The sequence below is a fragment of the Pleurodeles waltl genome, chromosome 12, assembly GCF_031143425.1.
Source record: "Pleurodeles waltl isolate 20211129_DDA chromosome 12, aPleWal1.hap1.20221129, whole genome shotgun sequence".
NCBI lineage: Eukaryota > Metazoa > Chordata > Amphibia > Caudata > Salamandridae > Pleurodeles > Pleurodeles waltl.
Genome location: NC_090451.1, coordinates 170,651,960 through 170,675,701, shown reverse-complemented (window position 1 = coordinate 170,675,701; position 23,742 = coordinate 170,651,960). Strand labels below are relative to the sequence as shown.

General features: G+C 42.8%; 1 protein-coding gene across 1 annotated transcript in view; it reads right to left on the bottom strand.

The window, feature by feature from the left end:
• LOC138268296 (meckelin-like) overlaps positions 1 to 23,742 on the bottom strand; it is a 192,224-nt gene that overhangs the window by 156,007 nt on the left and 12,475 nt on the right. Inside the window, exons 2-3 of the mRNA XM_069217807.1 lie at positions 10,383 to 10,459; positions 7,894 to 7,975 (exon numbers count right to left, since the gene is read on the bottom strand). Of these exons, the coding sequence (XP_069073908.1) occupies positions 7,894 to 7,975; positions 10,383 to 10,459 (159 nt within the window). The remainder of the gene's footprint in view (positions 1 to 7,893; positions 7,976 to 10,382; positions 10,460 to 23,742) is intronic.

Genomic DNA, 23,742 nt, shown 5'->3' with positions numbered 1-23,742 from the left:
AAAATTGACCCTTCAAATTACTATGCGCACCATGTCTCACTTAAGAAACTCGTACCATCTCCTCCAATCAGGGTGGGCTCTCGACAGTCTCTCACCTTCGCTGCAGAAGACAGACAGAGGTCGCAGGGTTTCCTGCACACAGGACTGGAGATACATTAAGGCAATTCTATGCCACCACCTAGGGCAGTGGTCTCCAAACTTTTTGATGCTGCGCCCCCCCAAGTTGAAAAATTAAAATCATTGAGGCCCCCTCGGAATTTTTCACATTTATTTATTTTATAAAGAAGGCAATGTTTAAATATGTCTAGACCTATTTAAACATTGCAGTTAAGTACTATTACCTCTTAAAAAAATTCAATAACATGCTTCTGCTTAAAACAAAGCCCTGTTATCTGTATAATGCTTCTTTTGGCCACAGCCTGGCGTCCCCCCCTGGGATCACTTGAGACCCCCCAGTTTGAAGACCTCTGACCTAGGGTGATATTGGCAAAGGAAGAGAAAAGGAGGAGGATTGCCACTAGAAGCAAGTATGATCTTAGTGTAGGAAGAGAGGTGAAGCAAAATTTAGGTTCACCTAGGGAGCCAAAAATCCTGGGGCCAGTCCTGCCTTTTCCCACTCTAAGTAGCTTTACGTTACGAGGGTTACTTTGAACTTGTCCTCTTGCTTCAGTTGGTGGTGCTAGTTGTACTGTGACAGGCAATTACAAATTTCCCATTGCACATCCAAATATTTTGTACTGTTGGTTGATAATTTCGGAGATAATATGGTAAAAGAACTTTTAGGCTCTGGCACAACTGGAAACACTGGTTGTGTTCTAAGGACCCTTGTGTGTGCAACAGATATTGTAGAAAACAATTCTAATAAATGGTAAAACCACTCACCCTCTTATAAGTAGCATAATTCATCATCGGGGTCGCTCTTTCACTAATACCAACTTAGTGCTAGACTGACACACCAGAGCTCTTGGATTCATACTATAGCCCTTATTATGACTTCGGCGTTTTTTTCAGCAGACTGCCGAAGCCACGGGCACCAGAAGACAGTCAGTGCTGGCGGTCTTCTGACCACCATAGTACGAGCACTGAGGGATTTCTGACACAATTTGGGTGGAAATCCTCCAGTAGTCGTGTTGGCGGTGGGAGGTACGTGGGCGGTTCCACCACCGGCCCCACCCTGCCCAAAGGATTCCACCAGCCGTATTATGACCTGTAATGCGGCCTGGTGGTGGAAGTGTCTGTTCCCTGCCGGAAGACTTCCTCGCCGGACAAAGGAAGTCGATCGTCCAACAGGGGAGGGGGGTGTGTGCGTGTGAGTGGGTGTTGTCTGTGTGTGTGAATGTAAGTGTGTATGTGTGTGTGTGTGTATGAGTGTTTGAATGCATGTGTGTATGGGTGTTTGAATGCGTGTATGATTGTTGAAGTGAGTGTGTGTTGGAATGTTTGTGTGAAAGTGTGTATGATTGTTGAAGTGAGTGCGTGTATGTAAGTGTTGGTGAAAGAGTGTATGCCGGGGGGGTGTGCGTGTATGCAGAGGGGGGTGGAGGGGGTGCTGTTCTGGAAGGGGGTGGGGGAGGGTGGTTCTGGTATGGAAGGGGGTTGAGGGGATATTGGGATTGAAGGGGGGTTGGGGGAGTTGTCTGCTGGTGACAGGAAAGAAATTTCCTGTCGCCCGTAGCCTTTCCGCCAGGGTTTTCATGGCGGTGCTACCGCAGTGGAAACCCTCGTGGAAAGTAGAAACGTGATGCTGCCACCGGTATTCAGTGGGCTGCTGGGTCGGGAATGCTAATCTCCGGCCCGGCTGTCCACTCGCCCAGGCGGTAAAAGCGGGGATGTGGCGGTCTTCACCGCCGGCCCATTGGCGATGAGACCTCCACTGTAGCACTGGCGGTCTTCGGACTGCCAGGGTCATAATTAGGGCCCATGTTTGTTAGGTGGAGACAGAAGAGGGTCTCTGTGTAAACTGCTAAAATTGTATTAGGACATTTTTTATACAAATCCTTTATTAGATCACTTTGTGAAGTATATCCTACACAAGGTTAAAAACACAGGGTCTTGTAGGGGTTAGGTAGTTATTAGGACACCATTCTTACCATTTTATCCAGGTCTACGTGCTTCAGCTCTGTACTGTTTAAAAATACATCTGTCCACGAGACTCTGTCTATATGTTTGAGTCTCCTAGATCCCCCAATTCTATTGATAGTAAGAAATTCCACCTAACCAAACTGAGGGTCTTCGGGAAAGACACCCCAGTTTGGTACTCCACCTGGTGGCCATAGACCTTGGACACACCCTCATGCCATGCTCACATGTGAGAAACCTCAGAATCATCACAGACAACAAATTGGATATGACTGGCCAATACATAGCCTTATCTGATTCAGCACTCTAAAGATATTGAAGAAAATCTTCAAGTGAATTTCAGACAAAAACCAGGAAAATGATCACCCAAGTCCTCATTGCCAGCAGACTGGACTATGGGAGCGCCCTGCATGCAGGGATTACCAAAAATCTCACAAGATGACAGTCCAAAACACAGCAGACAAATTATTCCTCAGCCTCCCAGGCAGAGCCCATATCACACCATATGTCAGAGAACTCCAATGGCTCCAATACACAAGTGTGCATCCGTCAAACTCCTCATCCACCCCTACAAAGCACTCTACAACATAGGCTCTGCCTATCTAAACCCTACAGGCATGTTCCCTAACCTTGCCGACATCTCCACTCTGCTGTGTCTCATTAGTACGCACCCCACGCATACATAAAAGCAGAGTAGGGGGCTGTGCCTTCTCATACCTCACTTCTAAGGCCTGGAATGACCTCCGATAACACAGCAGAGCCTCCTGCTCTCATCTGGACTTTCACAAAAGCTAAAACCTGTCTTTTCAAGTAAGCCTTCCAGGGGGGCTGGCCTCACACAGCTGCTACAGAGTGCTGGGATACTCTCACAGGTGATTAGAATGCTACAAAAAAACACTGATAACACATTATTTATAATTGAAAGAAATCCCTAATATCAATGAATGAATTATACAAACACAACATAGTGTTTCATTCTTTCAACAAAACAAAATTTACTTAAGTATTGTAACCACCAAAGTTACCTTTTATTTTAGGTCACACAGCTCTCTAGACAATAAATAATCTAAGTACAGGGAGTAAACTGGTTTAGGCACATCTAGGCTTATGTCACAGTCCTGTTGTGATTAGTTGTGCCTCACGTCTATTGGAAAAAAAGAACACACATAAATTAAGTTTAGTTAAGCCTCTCCTGAGTGTGGGCTAAATTCAAAACAAGGAGTCATAACTGTATAGAAACTTTTAAGGGGGCTCATTATGGCTGACCTGGAATATGTGGTTAGAGGAAAATTTATGGATTACACCCAAGGGTTTCTTGGTGCCGTAACAACCAGAAGGAAAAGGAGAGCGGGATCAGGATAATTAAAACCTTGCTTAGACAGTCAGGCTTTCAAACGCTTCCTGAACCTCAGAAAGTTGGGTTCCAGTCTGACAGAGGAAAGGCGAGAGGTCCATAAGATGAAGGGCAGGACAAAAAAGCTCCTGCCACCCACTCTCTGTACTTAATCTAACGCATTCTCAAGTGGTTGGCAAAAGAGGATCTGAGAGCTTGAGCAGGAACATAACTCTTCATCCTGCTTGCTACAAAGCCTGGTCATGAATGGATTTGTAAATAATACAAGCCATTTTAAAAAGAGCTCTCTGTTTGGTGGGGAGCCAGTGAAGCTTCGTTAAGACATATGAGAGCGATATGCACATGTCAATGCAGTTCACAGATTATCTTTGCTGCTATAACTTGAATAAATTGTGGTTTGTGTAAAGAAATTGCAGAGAGACCGAGTACAGGGAGTTTGCATCGTCCAAGTGGGGGACACTTACAGCTGAAATAACCACTTTCGAATTCTTGGGTGATGGAAGAAGAGTAACCTTCCTAAATGATTACAATAGACCAAAGCATTTCTCATTGGCTGGATTGATCTCTGGGGTCTTGGACAGTTGATTGCCTACCCACGTTCAAGCTCTTGGCAAAGGCCGCTGGGACAGGAGGGGCACCAAGCTCAGAGGACCAACAGGAGCTGGCCCAGACATCCATCTTGTGACTGAGAATAACCTGCTCAATTTTACCAGCATTTATGTAGAGGGGGTAGGTGTCTATCCAAGTGAACCCAAATGAACTTTAGGGTGACTGAAGTTCCAGATGGGATTGGGCAGTCCTCTCAAGAGGAAAATGAGATTCATAAGCTTAGTTGTAGAATCTACAACCACAACTAGCCAGGGCTGGGATCAATGGGCAGATGTAAAAAAATATACATCAGAGATAATGCTGTGCCCTGGGGGACCCCACAGATGACATTAGTCTTAGAAGAGGAAAATGGACCTGAGTGCACATCCAGTGTGTGGCCTCCTAGGAGGGAGGACATCCAATTCAGAGCCTGACCTGATAGAAAGGCCGCCTTCAGGTGATTAAGCATAATCATGTGGTTGACCTTATCAAAGATGGCTGATAAATCTAGGAGAACAAGTGTAAACACTTGGCCTGAATCCAACTCCCCTCGTAGATCATCAAGGACAGAAAGCATCACTGCTTCTGTACTGTAGGGTGGGAGGATCCCAGTCTGCAATGTGTGAAGCAAGTTGAATGAATAAAGGATCCTGCATAGCTCTGACAAACAAAAATTTCTAAACTTTTGGCAGCATAGAGGAAAAGTGAAATGGGGCGATATGTTTTCAGCACCTTAGGATCGTTGCCTAGCTTCCTCATCATCGTCACCCGGTTTCTTCATCAGAGAAAGTATCACTGCAGCTTTAAATCTGTCAGGGACAATGTCTTGAGCAAGTGACTTACTCAAAAGGTCTAACAGACAGCTGACCATTATGAGAGACAGTGCTTGCATAGTGGTAGGGGGGCAGTGATCCAGCGAGGAGCCAGATTTCACCTTATGCATGAGAGAAATGAGTCTCATGCTGGAGCTGGGGAAACTCTACTATGGAGTGTGAAGTAATGGTGCCACAATTCACATCCTCCCCAAGTTGTTGAGGCAGAGAAGTGGTGGGAATGCTATCCTTAATTGATTACATTTTCTCACTGAAAATAGTGCTGAGTGTGTTGCACAAAATTTGGGAGGATTCTACCCTCCTGAGTTACTCGCTTGGCTCAAGTGAGTTTGTTTAATATCTTAAAAGTTTCCTTTTGTGTATTTGCTGCTAAATTAATGCAGTTCAAATACAAAAAGAGGATTTGGTTATGAGAAGCAAGCTTTTATACTCTCTTAAACTCTCACTAAAACATTCTCTTTATAAAGTGACATAGCTCTTATGCTACTGGCTCTTAAGTTGGCATAGCTTGACCTTTGTTACTTTCAATTCATCATTGAACTACAGAGTGTGTTTAGAAGGAGGCCACATCATTTGAGTACTTTCTGGGGCATGTACATCACAGGCGTGCTTCAGCCAGTTCCAGTTAAAAAAAAACCAAGAGAAGTTTGTTCAACACAGGGGTTGGGAACTGGGGTAGGTTTTGTGGAGGGTACTAGCCATTTCATGGCTGATCCAGTTCCGGAAGGTGCTCAGGCACGCATTAGTCAATGAGTAAGCTTAGAGTACCATTACTGTTGTAATCAAAGTGTTAAATGTATACATGATCTCAAATGAAGAGTGAAGCAGACTGTGTTTCCAATCAAAAGGTACAGGGCGTAGTATCAAACTTGGGCATGTATCATGGCATACAGCTTCTAGAGTCAGGCAAACAGTGTGAATCTATTTTATGACACACTAGATGTACTGTATAATTTGTATCATATATTCTAGTAGCACATAGATGACAACAAACATGGTTCAGTTGACTCTATAACTCTAATGATATATACACATAACATCTTTCAGGTAATGAGCTGCCTTGTATTTTTCTATGTGATTTTGTCTTCCTTGATTTCAATGCAGCCGTTACTCCGAGGAGACTCGACTAAACTTCATTTATGTAGCACCTATACTGTTTTTCCAATACAAGTAAGGCACAACTAATTACACCAGGACTCTAACATTTGCCTTTATGTGTCCTAATCCATTCATGCCCCAAACTTAAATTATTAACCATCTAAAGAGCCCATGGAGCTAAAACTAGGTGATATCATTAAATACCTATCTTAGACCTCAATGGGGCTCAGCGAGATCATCTTTACTTTCTTGTCCAATGTGTTGGCTGTTAGCTATTTGTTTCCTGACACTCAGCATTGACAACTTATTGCATGTGGTTGATGTTGAGTTCAGTTCAATAGTATCCTGAAGTGTGAGAGCGTATGAAATTAGGAGGCAACCAGTACTCTCAAGGCAGGCCATGCATTTTGTTTGCTGTGCCACAGGAGTGTGATAGTAGCTTTGGTGGTTACAATGCATTAAAATATGCTGTTTTGTAGAAAGAAATGAACTAAACTGTCACATTTATGTGATTTCTTCATAGGTCATAGGGAATTACTCTCAATTACAAATAAGAGGAAGCTTTTGCCTTACAAACTCTAAAATCAGGTTATCTAGGATAGTCATAGGCAGGGTCTTATGATCCAGCGGAAAGCATGACAGTAATATTTTGCGCCAATACAGGGCTGAAAAACGTAGATCTGGATAAGATGATGAAAAGAGTGTGAAAATAACAACAAAGATTCCTCCTTCCTTTTTAAAGTTCTTTCTCACTATCCTAAAACAATTTTAGAAGTTCAGAGACCCCCTTTTGTCTCCACCTAAAAACATAACAAGTCTCCAAAAGCTCTAGCTGAGCACACCTAGCTCCAAGTTGGGGCTGGTGAAAGAACAAACCTGATGATGAAGCATGCCATCTGTAGTGGATGAGTGGGCCGTCCTTTTTTTTTTTAGCAAGTGTTTCCAATTGAGCCAGAGTCTACAAATCCTTTTGATGTTTTGTTGTATCGTTGATAGTGAGGCAAAACTTGATCATGTTCTTTAAAATTCCTCTCATTCTCCAATTGTGAATTTACAGTTGATTGATAAACCAGGACTAGCTGCAGATCAATGGCATGACAGGGGACAAGTGGAAAGCAAGCACCACACCCTTTGGCCAATTACAGGCCTTTCATCCAGGATATGGGACATCAGATTCACAGTGAAGTTGACCAGCTCCAGGTGCAGAATGTTGGATAGGTCCGCCTGCCTAAAAGAACAACCATTGTTGGTGACAGCAATACTAAATGGCTTTGCATCAGAGGAGATGAGAAGATTGCTTCTTGGTTACAGGAAGTTACAGAAAACTAAAGAGGCACAGAATGTAGAAAACAGTTCAAGAGAAACAGAAACATTAATGAGCATCCATGACTCAGATTTTACAATTTACAATGCCCCAGAGAGCCACTGCACTCCATGGTCAGGATTGTCATATGGTGAACATCTAACAGGAAAGAAAGCTCAAGAAGGCTACTGAATCTCTGTCTATCGTACCTACAGGATCTACACCTGGCACTTGTGGTAGAGTTTAGGACACTACACCACAATGTGTTAACCATCCAGGATCCAACTTCCTCTCCTATTACTAATTAGATGTCAAGCTTATCTTTGACCATGTGCAGTGCCCTGTTGCCTTTGGGCTACATTTGTGTTATAGAAATACCACATACACACACAAAGTTGTAATTGCTGCAATTGGGAGCTTAAATTCAGCAGAAGTAAAATAGCATCTACAACACATCATAAAGCTATTATTTGAAGATTTCTTCTACTTGTGGATAGATGCAAAAGAGTTGTCAGTAGGAGAGGCAAGTCAGCATGAATCCGACAATGAGAAATGGTCTCCCACCCAAAAATGTTAGATCAGATCTGCCATTTCTGACCCTTAAACCACTATTATATACTGTAAGGAGTATACTCTACCTCGGACACTGCCAGCGCCACATGAACAACTAGTGTTTAGACACTGAAGGCACAATCTTCTATCAAGTGATACAGTTCTCCCCTTAATTGGAAGGAAGAAGAGGGTGACAGTTAGATTCATGGATACTGGATAAAGAATTCTTTAAAAGGTGCATAAAGTATTTGTGACATTGTTATTTACACCTGTGAGGGGTGATTATTCATAAACACTGCTTCTGAAATAGCTGTGGCAAGTTAGTGAAAACCTTAACAAAAGCTGGTTTCCTTTAACATCCAACCTCCATCTCCTAGTGCTGATAGCCATGGTGCAGTATTTCCTCTGCACGGAGGACATGATGTTGAAAACAATGCAGCTCAATGTACCAATATAATTCAGTCATGCGTAATATTCTTTGGCAATATTATTATTTAAACAAGGATAAACACAATAGAATTCATAGATACTGCACCCAAATTGATATCTCCTCTGCTAATACATCATTGAACACTTTGACATCACTTTTGTTTCCAAGACCATTACCTTGTAAAGTTCCCCTTACCCAGTATATAACTCTCACACTAAACTTCCAGTTTATCCTTACCTTAACCCTAAAGCTACACCTACCCCTATGTGAATGCTAACCTGAAAATTATCTCTTACCATTTCCTTCACCCTAACATTTCGAAACTTGTCTCTGATCCTTCCCCCTAACATGCCTTGAACTAGTTACCTGTCCTGACCAAGTCCTATATCATTGCCTTAGGTCTTACCATAAACCTGTACATTTTCCAGGCCCCCTACTCTAAAACATCCATTGCCTTCAGTTCAGCCCTAAATGTGTCCCTTATCTTCAACCTTACTGTTGCCTTTTACCAACACAAATGCTTACTCTAAATCTAAATCTAAACTGATTGTCTTCTTCACCTACTTCAACATATTTCAGTCAAAGTTATGGTAATGATTATGTAGCAATGCTGAGGCGAGTGCGGATATGAAGTTAACCAGGCTAAGGTTAAACAATGCAGTATTTGCGAGATAATGTTAAGCTGACATTCTTCTGTCACATTTACCACCTATGCACAAAACCTCCAATTCGACTCTATCACATAGAGTGCAATAATTCAGGGAGTCTTGTGGGCCTCTTGACTGCTTCTGTTGCAATCGTGTGAGAGGAAAGGCTCTGCAATTGTAAATTCAGCAGAAACAGCCCATTGCAAGTAGTATCACAAGTCATCGATATTGAGGGTGCTACTGAGGTAGGTACTATGTTTACTTTCCACTCACAAATAAAGCTATCATGGCTTCAATGTATCCTTGCCCTGTTTACATGTACCCACACACCCTTTCTCTAACTATATAATAATTTAAAGAGTTCTTAGACTAGAATTGCTTCTGGTTCTCTTAAAACAGATCAAACAAAATATAATTAGATATTATGGTGACAGATAAAGTTGGAAAAATACAAAAGGCTACTTGTAGATTAACTTTGGAATCAATTAATATTTCTACAATCTGAATTATTTGCATCAGGCATAATCTACTGCATAGACAAAGCCAAGGTTCGTTCCCTGGGGATATTCTTCTCAACATCATTATCTGTAAAGCCGTGGATTAGACTGTGTTTTTACGTTTGACCAAATTATTATTCCAGGTTTAGAATTAAATTATGAACTAGGACCGGAACATCAGAAGCTATACCTCTGCGAAGGTCACAGGTCCCTCTTTGTGGTGGCATAGTCAACAACTGTGCATCTGAATGGAATTAGCATAGATAATAGAAGCATACTGTCTACCCCTTTTTGTCTTTTTCTGTGATCTGTTTGCCGTCACAGGCCACTGGCACTGGAGATAGAAATGGCATGGAGACCTAAACTACACCTAACCCATGAGGTGCAGAGGCTAGCTCTTTTCTGGGTTGTTTGTGCTCATGTACGTTTGGGTGGACTTTCCTTTTTGGGGTGGAGTTAAAAGTGATTGTATAAGGTCATCAAAATCCTCTATTCCCACATCCAAATACAAAGGAAAATGCCAAGCACTCGGTTCTTCTCTGCCCCCTGTCCCCTTGCACCCAAAGCCATTCTTGCAACTCTCAATTTTTGAACAGATATCTGGCAGCGCCCTGGCAGTGGCTGTGAAGAAAGTGCTTTTCTTCGCAGACTGCGATTCCAAGTCCCCTGCGTGTCTGCACAGACCACATGCGTCCCCACTCTCCCTCAGGTTGACCTGAGAAAAGCATTCAAAGGAGCCCATCCTTTTGCATTTAACCACTTCGTTTGGGAGAGCACGCAAGGCAGGAGAACGCTTGGAGTGCTTCCCTTAGGGGCATCGCAGGAGTGAAAGCCACCATTCGCTCTTCATTGCTGTGATGTAGAAACACTGACTTTCTGGCAGGGTTGGAATTCGTTATTACGAGGAATGAATTTCAATAGAAGCCATGCACAACACAAGAATTAGAGATATCGGATTCATAACAGTTATGATGGGCTTCCCTATGTTATAAATTACTTACAGCACAGGATGTACAATCCACCAAAGGAGAGCCTTTGTTTACTTCTCTGAATCCAGATGCACAGGTACATTTTAGACCTAAGAAAGGAACAAAATGATGGGTTTACACCTTATTCAGTCATATCAGTCCAGAATTACAAAAAAAATTCAATGTGTCCTGCGTATATGCTATGTATGTGTATAAAAACTAGGAAAAAGTCGAGCAAAATATTTCTACTGCGACCCTCCAAGCTATTCCGAAGATGTAGTCTATCAACTGCTGCAATATTACCCCAACAATGTCATGAAGTATACATATAATACTCCAGACTTGTAAAGAATTGTGCCGCTTTTAGGACTAGAGATTTTATCTCTGTGACCGTGGAGCTAACTGTCGTCGCAGTTTTTATCTAGAACTGAACACAGAATCAATTCTGGGCTTTTCACAGAGATGGCATTAAAATAGCTATTTTCATTTGTGAAATGTTCTGTTTTGTAACTTTTAGTCTGCAGTCCTTTGTACCCTTTATTTCCCAGCGCGAAGCATTGGCGGGTCTGTAGTTCTCTAGTGTCTGACGGAAATTAAAGAGGACAACCCTACGCACAACATTAAAACACAAAAACCTAAGCACTGTAGTAATAGTATGGGTCTCGCATTTGCTCGAATTAGAGTTCTTAGCGTTATAAATTCCAAACCCGACTTCTCTTGCCATATCAATTGCGAAAAGTAAAGGAGTTTCACATAAGCGAGCCGATTCACAGCGCCACGGCCGCCATCAGTGTGAAGAGACACACAAAAGGAAAAAGAAGTTTGCTTGCAGTCAAACTTATCCGCAAAAGTGCAATTAGCCATGTAACAGGGGCGATAGCCAAAGCGGTAACAAAACCGCCCCAAGGAGGGAAAAACGTAAACCATTTGCCAATGTCAACATAGGATTTTTGAAGGGCAAGCCCACGAAGGAGTGGTACTGATGGGCGTGAGGTGGGTGTGGTTAAAAGCCAAGATACATACCAATACGTCAGAAAAGCAACGCTTGCGTGCTGCTATGCTCGACCTAAAAATAGTGACAGTCCAGTTGCTATTCATCACGTTTGGGGTGAGTGACAGTTGTGCCTGTTATGTGTATGGATGATGAATACCAACAATGAAATTGCAGATTTCTAAGCAGTTCTACTGACCAAAAGGCCAATGAGCAATACAAGAGGTGTGATTTTGAATGATTATTGTTGCAAGGACGGAAAAATCTATGATATTCCCAAAGTTTTTTTCAGAACACAATCTATAGCTCGCACAAGTACCATGCAAAGTATAACTTGCGCACCAAATACAATACTCATAACCTCAACCTTAGTGCAACAGATGTAATTAGAAAGGCTGTAAATAATCTTACAGATTAGTTTTTATCAAGTTACCTTTACCACTTTGAAAGAGATAACTATGAATGTAATATTCTTTATTGGTTGAGTGTGTGTTGTAAGAAATCGGGGGATTAGCTGCAGAGGATGGGTGTCCTTCACAAGTAATAAGACTGCGATCTCCCTGTACCTGAAATCAAGTACTCCTTTGTAGCACTTGACCTACTCAGTGGAGGTTGTGCGAGCTTGTACCCCCGGTCCTTAGGTACCGCAAAAACAACACTAAATAATTCATTGTCCAGTCAGTGATTTCACGTATAAGACGCAAAAATGTACTTTATTACACACACTGCTCACTACTGCACACTAATTTACAAATAAATATATGATGGTGGGTGGATACCTACGGTGATACCCTCTTAACATTTCACATTTCTAGCAAGCCCTGAGCCTTAAAACCACAATTTTCCCAACATATACTAGACACAACATAATTGAGTGTAGTTATAAAAAGGCAGGCCTACTGGTTTTATCAGGGTGACAACTCAATAATAAAAGCAGAAATATGTCATAATAAACCAATGCAACACCAATAAATCTTCTGAGAACGGTACCGTTGTACAATGACATTCATTAAGACATTACGTAATGATTTACTATAGCTTTGTCAATTAAGCATTTTAATGACTCATTAGTGCAGGTATTGCTTCACTGTTAACATTGTCATTGTAAATGAAGCACTTCAATTTTCTGTAAGCTGTTTGTGTGTCTTTTGTCTACTTTTACACATGCTACAAAGCAACCTTAGGTCTCACCAACAGACAGCCCTACATTCTAACCTTTAGGCGATCAGCCTAAAATCTCATCTTTAGGACTGCTTATGACTGTGTGGAAAGGTTTCCCCAGATCATTTGTTCCACTACCTGTTTGACTTGCGGTGCCAAGAAGAACTATACTGGTGGGGCTGCTGTCTTTTGGAGTAGGCCTACCATTGCTCCAGGGTTACACCTTAACATTTAGAACTGGTGCTGCAATGCCCCTACCTTTCTTGGCATTGCGTGCTAAAAAGTTGCAAATAAGGCGGCTCCAAAGCCTTCTGGGGTGCACCTTTGTCTTCAGGCAGTGTGTTTTTTAAGACACAGTATTGTGCCATACTAAAATATTTTTTTCAACTATTTTTCCTAATGGTTCATCTGGCCGGAAAAGGTGCAACGATGAAGCGCAAGTCTGCAGGCCCAGCCCTGATGGCTCTATTCCCAGCCAACAGTGTTTAAGTGCTAGTTTGGAAGCTGGCAATTTTTCTTCTCCAGTTGGAGAGGGAGCACAGCTGCTTTGGCTCTAAAGCTTTTGCAGGAGTGTCAAAGCACAGTGTTGGTAGAGGGGAGCCCCCCCACCCCACAAGGACCTCCTGTTGAGCCTTGGGACTTCCTGTATCTGGGGACAATGCCGCCAGGGTTCTACTCCTCGCCAAGGACCTTGAGTTGGGAATGTGTTGGTACTTTAGACTTTGCTTGCATTGGCTTTGTTTTACATCAGTCCTCATAGACATAGTGGTCCTCGGGGACAATTTTTATTCCAATGAGGCGAGACCCACTGGGTAATTTTTCTGCTGCTTTGGTACCTGGGGAGATGGTACCTGATCCCTCTAGGGGACTAAAGTTTGCACCACATTTCTCTGGCCCTGGTGGGGCACTTTAGACAGAGAATGTGGTCTATTGCTTCTATTGTCATGCCCCAGTCACCAGGTGTGGTTAACTTCAGGCCTCCTGGCCTCTTCATTTTTGCAATTTGTGGGGAGCATATTTGTAATGCTTTCCCTCCTCACATAAGACCTGTCTCTTGTCTGAATGCCCAGCACTTCTCCTAGTCTCAGGATTTCCCTCAGCAGCAACTCTAGGAGCCAAAAGCAGACTAGCCTGCCTCCTGCACTCTTTTGCCCATAGCCTCTTTTAGCTACCTCTATGGCACCTGAGTCAGAGGAAGTCAGTCCTTGAATCCCAAGTGAAATCAGAAGTTCTTGACTCCATCTTTACATTAGGAGTTAAGTGTCTTCTCTCTTCCAGCTGGGCATTCCTCTGGCATTGCTTCACCTAGGTTCCTACTGTTCTCATAAGTTATTTATCCCTTACACATCCATTTTAAGTGGCAGTTGAAAGTTCTAGAAGGTTGACACTTCCTCCCCATACTAGGGTGGTACATCATGTCTACTCCAACCCGGGAAACATCACTTACATCGCGGTGAATGCAACAAAATGCATTTACCACAATGCATTTACAACGCATATGTGTTTACCACGCATGGCTTTACCATGCATGCCTTTACCATGAATATACCTTTACCACGCATGCCTTTACAACGAATTTCGTTGTAAAGGCATGAATGGTAAAGGTGTATGCACAGTAAAGGTTTTAAAGGTAAGTACAAGTAAATATTAAGTGGGTTGAGTGATATATATATATATATATATATATATATATATATATATAGAGAGAGAGAGAGAGAGAGAGAGAGAGAGAGAAAGTGTTTAGGGTGGGTATTGGTGCAATTGCATTTTTATGTTTTAGGGTGAGTATGGGTTTTGGGGTGGTAAGGGCATTTTTAGGGTGGGCATGGGTTTTGGGGTGGTAAGGGTATTTTTCGGTTTTAGGGTGGGTAAGGGGTTTGGGGTGGTAAGGGGTGTTTAGGTTTTAGGGTGGGTATGGGTTTTGGGGTGGTAAGGGCATTTTTTGGTTTTAGGGTGGTTTTGGGTTTCAGGGTGGTAAGAGCATTTTTAGGTTTTAGGGTGAGTATGGATTTTGGGGTGGTAAGGGATGTTTAGGTTTTAGGGTGGGTATGAGGTTTTGGGTGGTAAAGGGTGTTTGCGTTTTAGGCTGGGTATGAGTTTTGGAGTGGTAAGGTAATTTTTAGGGTAGGTAGGGTTTTTGGGTGGAAAGGTGTGTTTGTGTATATATATGTGTGTATATATATATATATATACATATAGATACACACACAAACACATATATAGAGAAATGTATATATATTACTTATATATGTATATATATATATATATATATATATATAGAGAGAGAGAGAGAGAGAGAGCGAGCGAGAGAGAGACAGAGAGAGAGAGAGAGAGAGAGAGAGAGAGAGAGAGAGAGAGAGAGAGCGAGAGTGTTTAGGGTGGGTATTGGTGCAATTGCATTTTTATGTTTTAGGGTGAGTATGGGTTTTGGGGTGGTAAGGGCATTTTTAGGGTGGGCATGGGTTTTGGGGTGGTAAGGGCATTTTTAGGTTCTAGGGTGGGCATGGGTTTTGGGGTGGGAAGGGCATTTTTAGGTTTTAGGGTGGATATGGGTTTTGGGGTGGTAAGGGCATTTTTAGGTTTTAGGGTGGGTATGGGTTTTGGGGTGGTAAGGGCATTTTTAAGTTTTAGGGTGGGCATGGGTTTTGGGGTGGTAAGGGCATTTTTAGGTTCTAGGGTGAGTATGGGTTTTAGGGTGGTAAGGGCATTTTTAGCTTTTAAAGTGGGTATGGGTTTTGGGGTGGTAAGGGTTTTTTTAGGATTTAGGGTGGGCATTTGTTTTGGGGTGGTAAGGGTATTTTTCGGTTTTAGGGTGGGTATGGGGTTTGGGGTAGTAAGGGGTGTTTAGGTTTTAGGGTGGGTATGGGTTTTGGGGTGGTAAGGGCATTTTTTGGTTTTAGGGTGGTTTTGGGTTTTAGGGTGGTAAGAGCATTTTTAGGTTTTAGGGTGAGTATGGGTTTTAGGGTGGTAAGGGATGTTTAGGTTTTAGGGTGGGTATGAGGTTTGGGGTGGTAAAGGGTGTTTGCGTTTTAGGCTGGGTATGGGTTTTGGAGTGGTAAGGTAATTTTTAGGGTAGGTAGGGTTTTTGGGTGGAAAGGTGTGTTTGTGTATACATATGTGTGTGTATATATATATATATATATATATATATATATATATATATATATATATATATACATATAGCTACACACACAAACACATATATAGAGAAATGTATATATATTACTTATATATGTATATATATATATATATATATATATATATATATATACATACACACACATACACATATACACACACACACATATATATATATCTATATATATAATATGTTATACTTACCTCCAGTTTGTACTATGCATATGCCTTTACCAACTATGCCTTTACTACGAAATGTTTGTGGTAAAGATATTCGTGGTAAAAGCATATGCATTGTAAAAACATTTGGTGGTAAGTGCATGCAGGGTAATGACCATGCATTGTACTTTCCACGTTGTAAAGGCATGAGTTGTAATTGCATGCGTTGTTCCATCATACATCCCTCCAACCCTCCTGCAAAGTATTTAGAGAATTTCCAAGATTGTGCATTCAAGTGGTCTGTTTAAAGACGCTTTCTGTGAGCCTAATTTTCACCCCTCACTGCCAGAGCTACTGGTACCTTTCCTCTAAAATGTCAAATGGTAGCCCCGCCTCTGACTGGCTCCAAAAGTCTTGGTACTCTCCCTTGTTTCTGTGAGGATTACCATCCCCAGTCAGGTGCAGTATGAAAAATAATTGTCACATGCAGATTCCACTCCCACACTTTCCTCTCTCAGGAGCAAGCTTAATTACTGGCAAATGCCCCTTTTGTGTGGGAATGTCTTTGATCCTCCAGCAGAGTAATAACCTTGGTCCAGCAAGGTGATTCAAACACTAGAATCTATTAGGGAAGGGATCAGAGAAAAATGAAAAATCTAGAAGTGCCACAAGGAATGCTGATATGTGAAAATTAATTTCAGACCTGCATTTGGGATCCTGATTTACCAAAATATATCTTCATCAACTGAGTTTCTAGGCCTAACTGTACTTTGGTGCAGAATACGCCCATAGTATACGATACAGTAAAGTGCCCTACATACTTTAGTGAAGCACTACAGATGTACATACTGACACCAGTAATGTCTACTCATATCATGAGGCCTGCCTAGGTCAGCACCAATTCATGACAGATCCACTCTACTACAGGCTACCTATGGCTCAGATATTGAGCTGTTAGGAAGTAGTCTCATAAGCTCAGCCCACACGTGCCCATGCGTGGGAGCACGTGTCCATGTGCAACCAGTCTAGACCCTCTTACCCTCACTGAGCAGCAGTGGCCCTGATCTTAAAAGGACATGGGTGACTACCAGTTCTAATTCGTTACAACAAATCTTTCAGAGGTTGGTCAAAAACACCTGTAGTGCACCAACTTCCTTCTAAGTTTTTTTCAGGGTTTGTAAATCCTGTGCTGAATTTGTGAATTGGTCTTCGGGATTCAGGGGTGGTCTAAGGTTCAGGAATCTAATGCAGAATTCACCAATATTACTTTTTAAAATAATTTTATTGTGGGAATCCTGTTCAGGCTTTCCCATGTGGGCCAAATGGTCGGAGTAGAATCACCCTTCCCTCTTATGTCCTTTTTGTGTTTATGTTTTACCACATGGAGTTTAGAGTATTGAGTTAGGTAACAGCCACACAATCAGAGTGTCATGGATTCACAAATCCCCATCGGGATCTGCCACTCTTTCCTACTCACCATATCACCCTAATTATTTTCACCTGTAATGTGATACTTAAGGTGTGAACCTTGGTTTCTAAAGTCAATTATTCTCTACTGTGGCATTAACACCTTAGCACTGTAGTAATACATGTTTGCATCTCTATTACTACACTTGTACCACAATAAACTGTTATTTGGCCAAATTTGTCATCAATGGTAGTGCAGATTTATACACAGAGTAAAAGACAATTGCTATTGTTGAGTGTTACTAGGGGCCATGACTGAAGAAAAGCAATGGCTCGAGTGGGTGCTGGTGCCCACCCCTACAGAGTAATTAAAATGAAGAATTTATTACAATCTGTGAATTTGCATATATGGTGCCTGTTATTTTCTTATGTGACTGCACGGAAAAGTGACTTTTACAAACCCACTTCACAATACAAAGAATTTGAACTGGGGTCTGTCCTATCTTTTTATGTGCGGAGTTCGCTACCCAGTCTGTGGAATCTCCACAGTTGTAAGGTTACTTTTAAATCATAGTTTGTTAATACAAAAAAAAATTTAACTTACAAAAAAGTGTACGTTTATCTTTGTGAATCAGGCCCTAAGTGTATGAAAGTCTATAAAATGTAAAAAGAGTAATCGAACCATAATCAATATTGACTTGTCGAAACAGGTTGAGGATTATTTTTAAGTTGCGCACAACAGCGCAGCTGTTGACAGACATTATGTGGTCAACAATAAAGAGTTTTAAGAAGCACTACTGAGAGAGGGACTTTGGCTCTGTCCACACGTTGCCTACTTTGAGTACAGAGTTTGATTTGTTACATTCCGGTGAAAAACAGTGTTTGCAATGCACTCTTTGCCCTGTGGAAAGACCGATGCATAGTGCAGCATGACTGAGTTGATTGTGTTGACAAACCAAAGGTCAATGCTATAGGCCTGATCTGTTTATTATGAAACGTTATGGTAAAGGCAGTAGGCATGAAATATGTATTGTGATAAGAATATGTTCAAAACAACAGACATTTAAGGATGGATTAATATGACACTGAATCAAATATTGAAGACAATTTTGGTATCATAGATTGACATAGTAGGCAAGGCTTTGATATTGGTTAATCCCTCTGACAAACCCTGGGAACATTTTCCCTCCGATAATCCTTTTTAGATCCTCCTAGTAGTGGTTGTACGTTGTTCTGCTAACTGTAATTTAATTTTGTATTAAACAGTGTTCAAACCTTCAGAAAGGGACTGTGTTACATTGGATCTCTTAGATTACTGTGCTGGTCGCCCATTCTAACAAACCTGGGGGGAGAATAATTTAACTTTGATAATCTTTGTTAACTTTCTTAGGGGTTTTATATTGTTTTGCAACTGTAATTTTGCACATATTTTTAATTTTATGACTGCGGTCCTCATTATGACGGTGGCGGTCTTTTTCCAAGACTGTCGCAGCTGCGGCCGCCGGAAGACCGCTGTTGGCAGTCTTCCAACTGCCGTATAATGACTGCCACTGGATATCTGCACCACCGGCGGTCGGATATCTGGCAGCATTCATCACGGCGGTCGGCGGTGCTTAGGCGGTTCCACTGCCGGCACCGCCACACCAGAAAACACCCCCCACAGAATTACAGCCAGTAATTCCGTGTGGCGGTCTTTTGGTGGCATGGCGGTGGGAGCCCCAGGTCCCGTCTCCTCACAGAGGAGCACCAGGGCGGACAAGGAAGTGTAGTCCGCAAGGGGAGGGGGTGTGTGAATGAGTGTGAATGGGTGTGTGAATGGGTGTCATGAATGGAGAGGCGGAGGGGGAGTGTCTGTGAGTGCATGCGTATGTGCCTGTGTGTAAATGTGGTGATGGTGATACCTGTGTGTATGCATGTGGACGGGGGTGGGTGGGTGTGCATGGGTGAATGTGTAAGGGATATGGAGGGTGTGAGTGAGTGTGTGCAGGTGCGTGTATATATGTAGTTAAAGGGAGGGGGTGGGGACAGGATGAGTGTATGCATTTGTGTGTGATGTGTATGGGTAAGTATGCATGTCTATGGGGTGAATGTTGTGAGTGCGTGTGTGAGTGGGGGTGTGTGTGATTGTGTGTTTGTGGGTCCATGCATACGGAGGTGTTTGGGGGTTATCCCGGTGACAGGAATGCGAGTTTCTGTCGTCGGGATACCTTACCTCCAGCATTTTGTGGCGATGAGACCGTCAGGAAAATGCTGGTGGTGTCCCAAGTCGGAATAACCTCGGCGGTTATCCGACTCCCACCGGGCTGCAGGTGGAAACCTTCAGCCCGGCAGGCCATGGCAGAGCGGTGGGACAGGAGGGGATGCGGCAGTTTGGCAGTGGCCAAACTGCTGGGGTCATAATATGGCGGTCTGCACCAGCTGGTACCATGGTGGTGAGCCCGCCACAGCGGCCCTGGCTGTCGATGGACCACCAGGGTCACAATGAAGGCCTGTATGTCTAATGATTCACATGCACGAATGGTTACAATTTATAAACAGGCATTTTGTTACAAAGATTATCATAGATTACTGAAGAAGGCAAAAGTTGTGGGGCTATTTATTCCTCTTACAGCCCCTGTTTCTAGAAGACATCTACTGTGACACCTGATATGCTGTTTTAGGATCTGTTTTATATTGTTATGTGTATTGCACCAATGTTCATATTTTTAATTATAGGTCTCTATGTGTGATGGTGTTCTCTATGAGTGATGGTTTCTTGCTGAAAAGCTTATGCTCATTACAGTAGGCCTGAGCTAGTTAATGTGACAAGCCAGTGATAAAGGCTAGAGGTCTGTACGTTTCACTGTGAAACATTTTGTGAGATGCCATAGGTTGGATCTGTTTATTAAGAAATGTAATGACAAAGGCAGTAGGATTCCTTTATTGTGAAAAACATATGCTAAAGCTAATAGGCTCTTAAGTGTGGATTGTTAGAACACTGTGCCAACATTGTGCCAAAGCACGTAGATGGGTATTTTGTTTCATGTAATCTAACCACTTACCACAGTAAGCAACAGTTTTAGTGTTTGTTATGCCTCCCCTGGAAAATTCCAGGGGTAGACTACATCCACTAACAGAATGCTGATAGAACTGCACAAGAGGGGTTCCATATTGATTGCCATTGTAATTATGTGCAAATTGAAAATGTATCACTATGGCCCTCAATTTAACCCTGGTGGTCTTTTGACCGCCAGGGTTAATGTGGCGGTATTACAGCTAACAGGCTGGCGGTACATACCGCCACATTATGAGTGTGGCGGGTTGGCTTCAGCCTACCTGCCACTTCACCACTCATACCACCATGGTGGTATGAGCCGCCAGGCTGGAGATGTCAATCTCCGACCCGGTGGCCCACACAGTATCACCGGCAGCATTATGAGCCGGCCTATCGCCATGGTTTCAGTGGCGTAAGCAACGCCACGAAAACCATGGCGGTAGGCCCTACTGGTGACAGGGAATTCCTTCCCTTTCACCGTTACGTGGCTCCCCCACCCTCCCCAACACTCACCTGACACCCCTTACACCCCTCCATCCAAACACCCTCCCCAACACCCCTGATTCATATACCCCCACCCCCTCCGATACACGCATTCACCCCCTTAAACCCACACACACGCACACATCACCTCCCACCCCACTACAGTCACAGCGCCCCTCACCCCCACCCCCTGGCAGCATACACGCACACATACACCCACATGCACCACACATACACCCATTCACTCATTCATTGACATACATGCATTCACATACGCATTTGTCCAGACATACTCACAGACATACTTACACAAAGACTCACTGACTTGCAGACGTACTCACTTCACCATTCGTACACACATTCAATAACACGCATACAACACATCACACAGATGCATTCGCACACGCACTCACAAACTCAAACACATACAACACCACCCCCACCCCCACTGCCCTGTCAGACGCCCGACTTACCTTGGGCGAGGAGGTCGTCCGGCAGGGAATGGGAAGGGGCACTGCTACTGTCAGCAGCGCCCCGCCAGCAGAGCACCGCCAGGCTGTATTGCAGCTCAAAATACGGCTGGCGGTGTTCTACTGGTGGGGCGGTGCTGGTGTCTGTGGTGGAAGTCAGGCAGTGCTCATAATCTGGTTGGGCACCACGGTGGTAGGCGGTTATTATCACCAATGTTAAAATGACCACCTATATGCCTTATGGGTTCCTTCTAGGAAACCTTATGCCCTTTATAGCAGCCTGGGCTAATTATGAGGTGCACCCAATTTCAAAGAGTATAGGCCTGATTGTCGAACTAGAAATGGGCATGTCAGATGGCAGAGGTCTGATTTCTTCTTTATGAAACTTTACAACAAAGGTTATAGGCCTGTTCTATTTCTGATTATAAGCATATGTTAAAGTCAATAGGCCTTTTAGGATGGATTGCAATTACACCACATTGAAGCCTGTAGACTGACTCTCTCAGATTACTCTAGCAGTCAAAGTTTGTTTTGTGTTGGCTACCCCTCTCCTAAACCATGGGGATAGAAGATTGGCACTGCAGTAATCCTTGCTATGCGCTGGAAGGATGGTCTGACAGATTTAGTTTAGTTGTCTGCAAACATTTAAAACAAATTCCCCCCAAAATATAAACACAAGTACAAATAAAGAGGACTCTTAGATGAGCTTGATTATGCCATTGATCTGTTAGAGTATCATTCACATTATGCTTCTGCCTATACTAGCAAACAGCATGAGGAAAGAGGTCAGTCCGCTTCAGCTGTTGGATCTATAGCTCTGTGAGGGAAAACATTTTGCCTGATAACATGCGCACATCCATCTGAAAATAAGTTTTCAATTTTCTGCTTCTACAGATCACATTTTATTACTTTCTTCGTCTTTTTTTATTTTGGTTTTCTGTTTTAGAATATCCTGCAACTCTCCAGACAGTGCTACTCAATGCTTGCTGCTTATTGTCATCTGCAGTGTGCAGCATCCCGTGCAGCCACTGCTTCTAAAATGAGCGGCCAACAGGGAATGGTATTGTCCAAAGTAAATCACTGAATCTAAACATGGAAGCTGTCGTAGAATTTTAAAACAATGATACACAATTTGCAATACACTATTTATAAATACAAGATGACTGTCTGCTAATATGTACAATTTTATTTTTTGTTTCAAGAATATGCCTGTCACATTTAGGGAGCAGCATTTTTTTTTAGTTTTTTTTTTTACTTTTATTCTTTTAACTTATCGTGCATATATTTGCTGAGTTTGTGTCTATGATTTCTTGTGGATGTCTAAGTGGTGAATGTGTCAGCAGCATAAACAGGAATGAGTCAGAGCCTGAATGTGATTCATCTGTCACTAAGGCAGCTAGAGTGCATGTATGATGACATGTTGAGTACCTAAAGCCGCCAGTGATTGAAGACACTGCTCATGCAATATATATATATATATATATATATATATATATATATATATATATATACACTGTGGCGATCGCCACTGGGTAGTTATAGTTAGGATTATGCTTCCATAGGATATGCATTTTTTTGTTGCTATTAACTATGACACAGTTTGATGAATCTCCACAAAACTTTCCAAAAAACTGCTCCTTTTTGCCTAGTTTGTGCATGTAAAGTGTGATCTGCCAAGTGGGGCTGAGAGAAAATGGGGTTATCTTACAAGCCCTAGTCACCAACCCAAAGCACTCCATGTAGGAAGCACCTTACACCTCCTAAAGAGACTATAGACCATACAGAACTCTGCGACCAGACTCATCTTTGACCTCCCCAAGTGGACCCACATCACTCCTCACCTCAGGAAGCTCCACTGGCTCCCAGTTCAGAAGAGATGTCACTTCAAGATGCTGATCCATGCCTACAAATACCTGCACAACCAGGGACCCGCATACATCAACCAGCGCATGAACTTCCACCAACCCTCCAGACACCTATGCTCTGCCTCCCTTCTCCTTGCTCACACCCCTCTCATAGGTTGAAGTCACAGGGGAGGTCGCTCCTTCTCCTACCTTGTGGCCAAGGACTGGAATGACCCCACTCTAGCTACCTCCGGGCCTCTCCCTCCCTGCTGAAATACAGGATAGAACTTAAGATCTGGCTGTTCGACTGAACCTTCGCAAAAGATCCTCAGCACCTGGATACTCTCATGGGTGATTAGCCACGCTTCACAAGTCCAGCTGATTGACTGCAAATGAGTTTTCCCCATTTATTTTCTCATAGGAACTTTAGACATAGTGGATTTCCACCAAATTTGGCAGAAAGCTTGATCTAGGTCCAGAAAGAGTGCTTTTGTCTTTTGGTGTCAATCTGTTCAGATGTTTTTAAGCAATTAATGTTCAAAAACGTTGTATATCTAGGGACTCAGAGTCTCCGCGGATCCCAACAGATCTCAAACTGATTTGATGCCACCACCTCAACCTAGAAACTGTGGCAGCCATCTTAGGTCTCTGGACTCCTGAGTCCTTAAAAAACTAAATGAAAAAAAGACAAGGGGCAGGGAAGGAA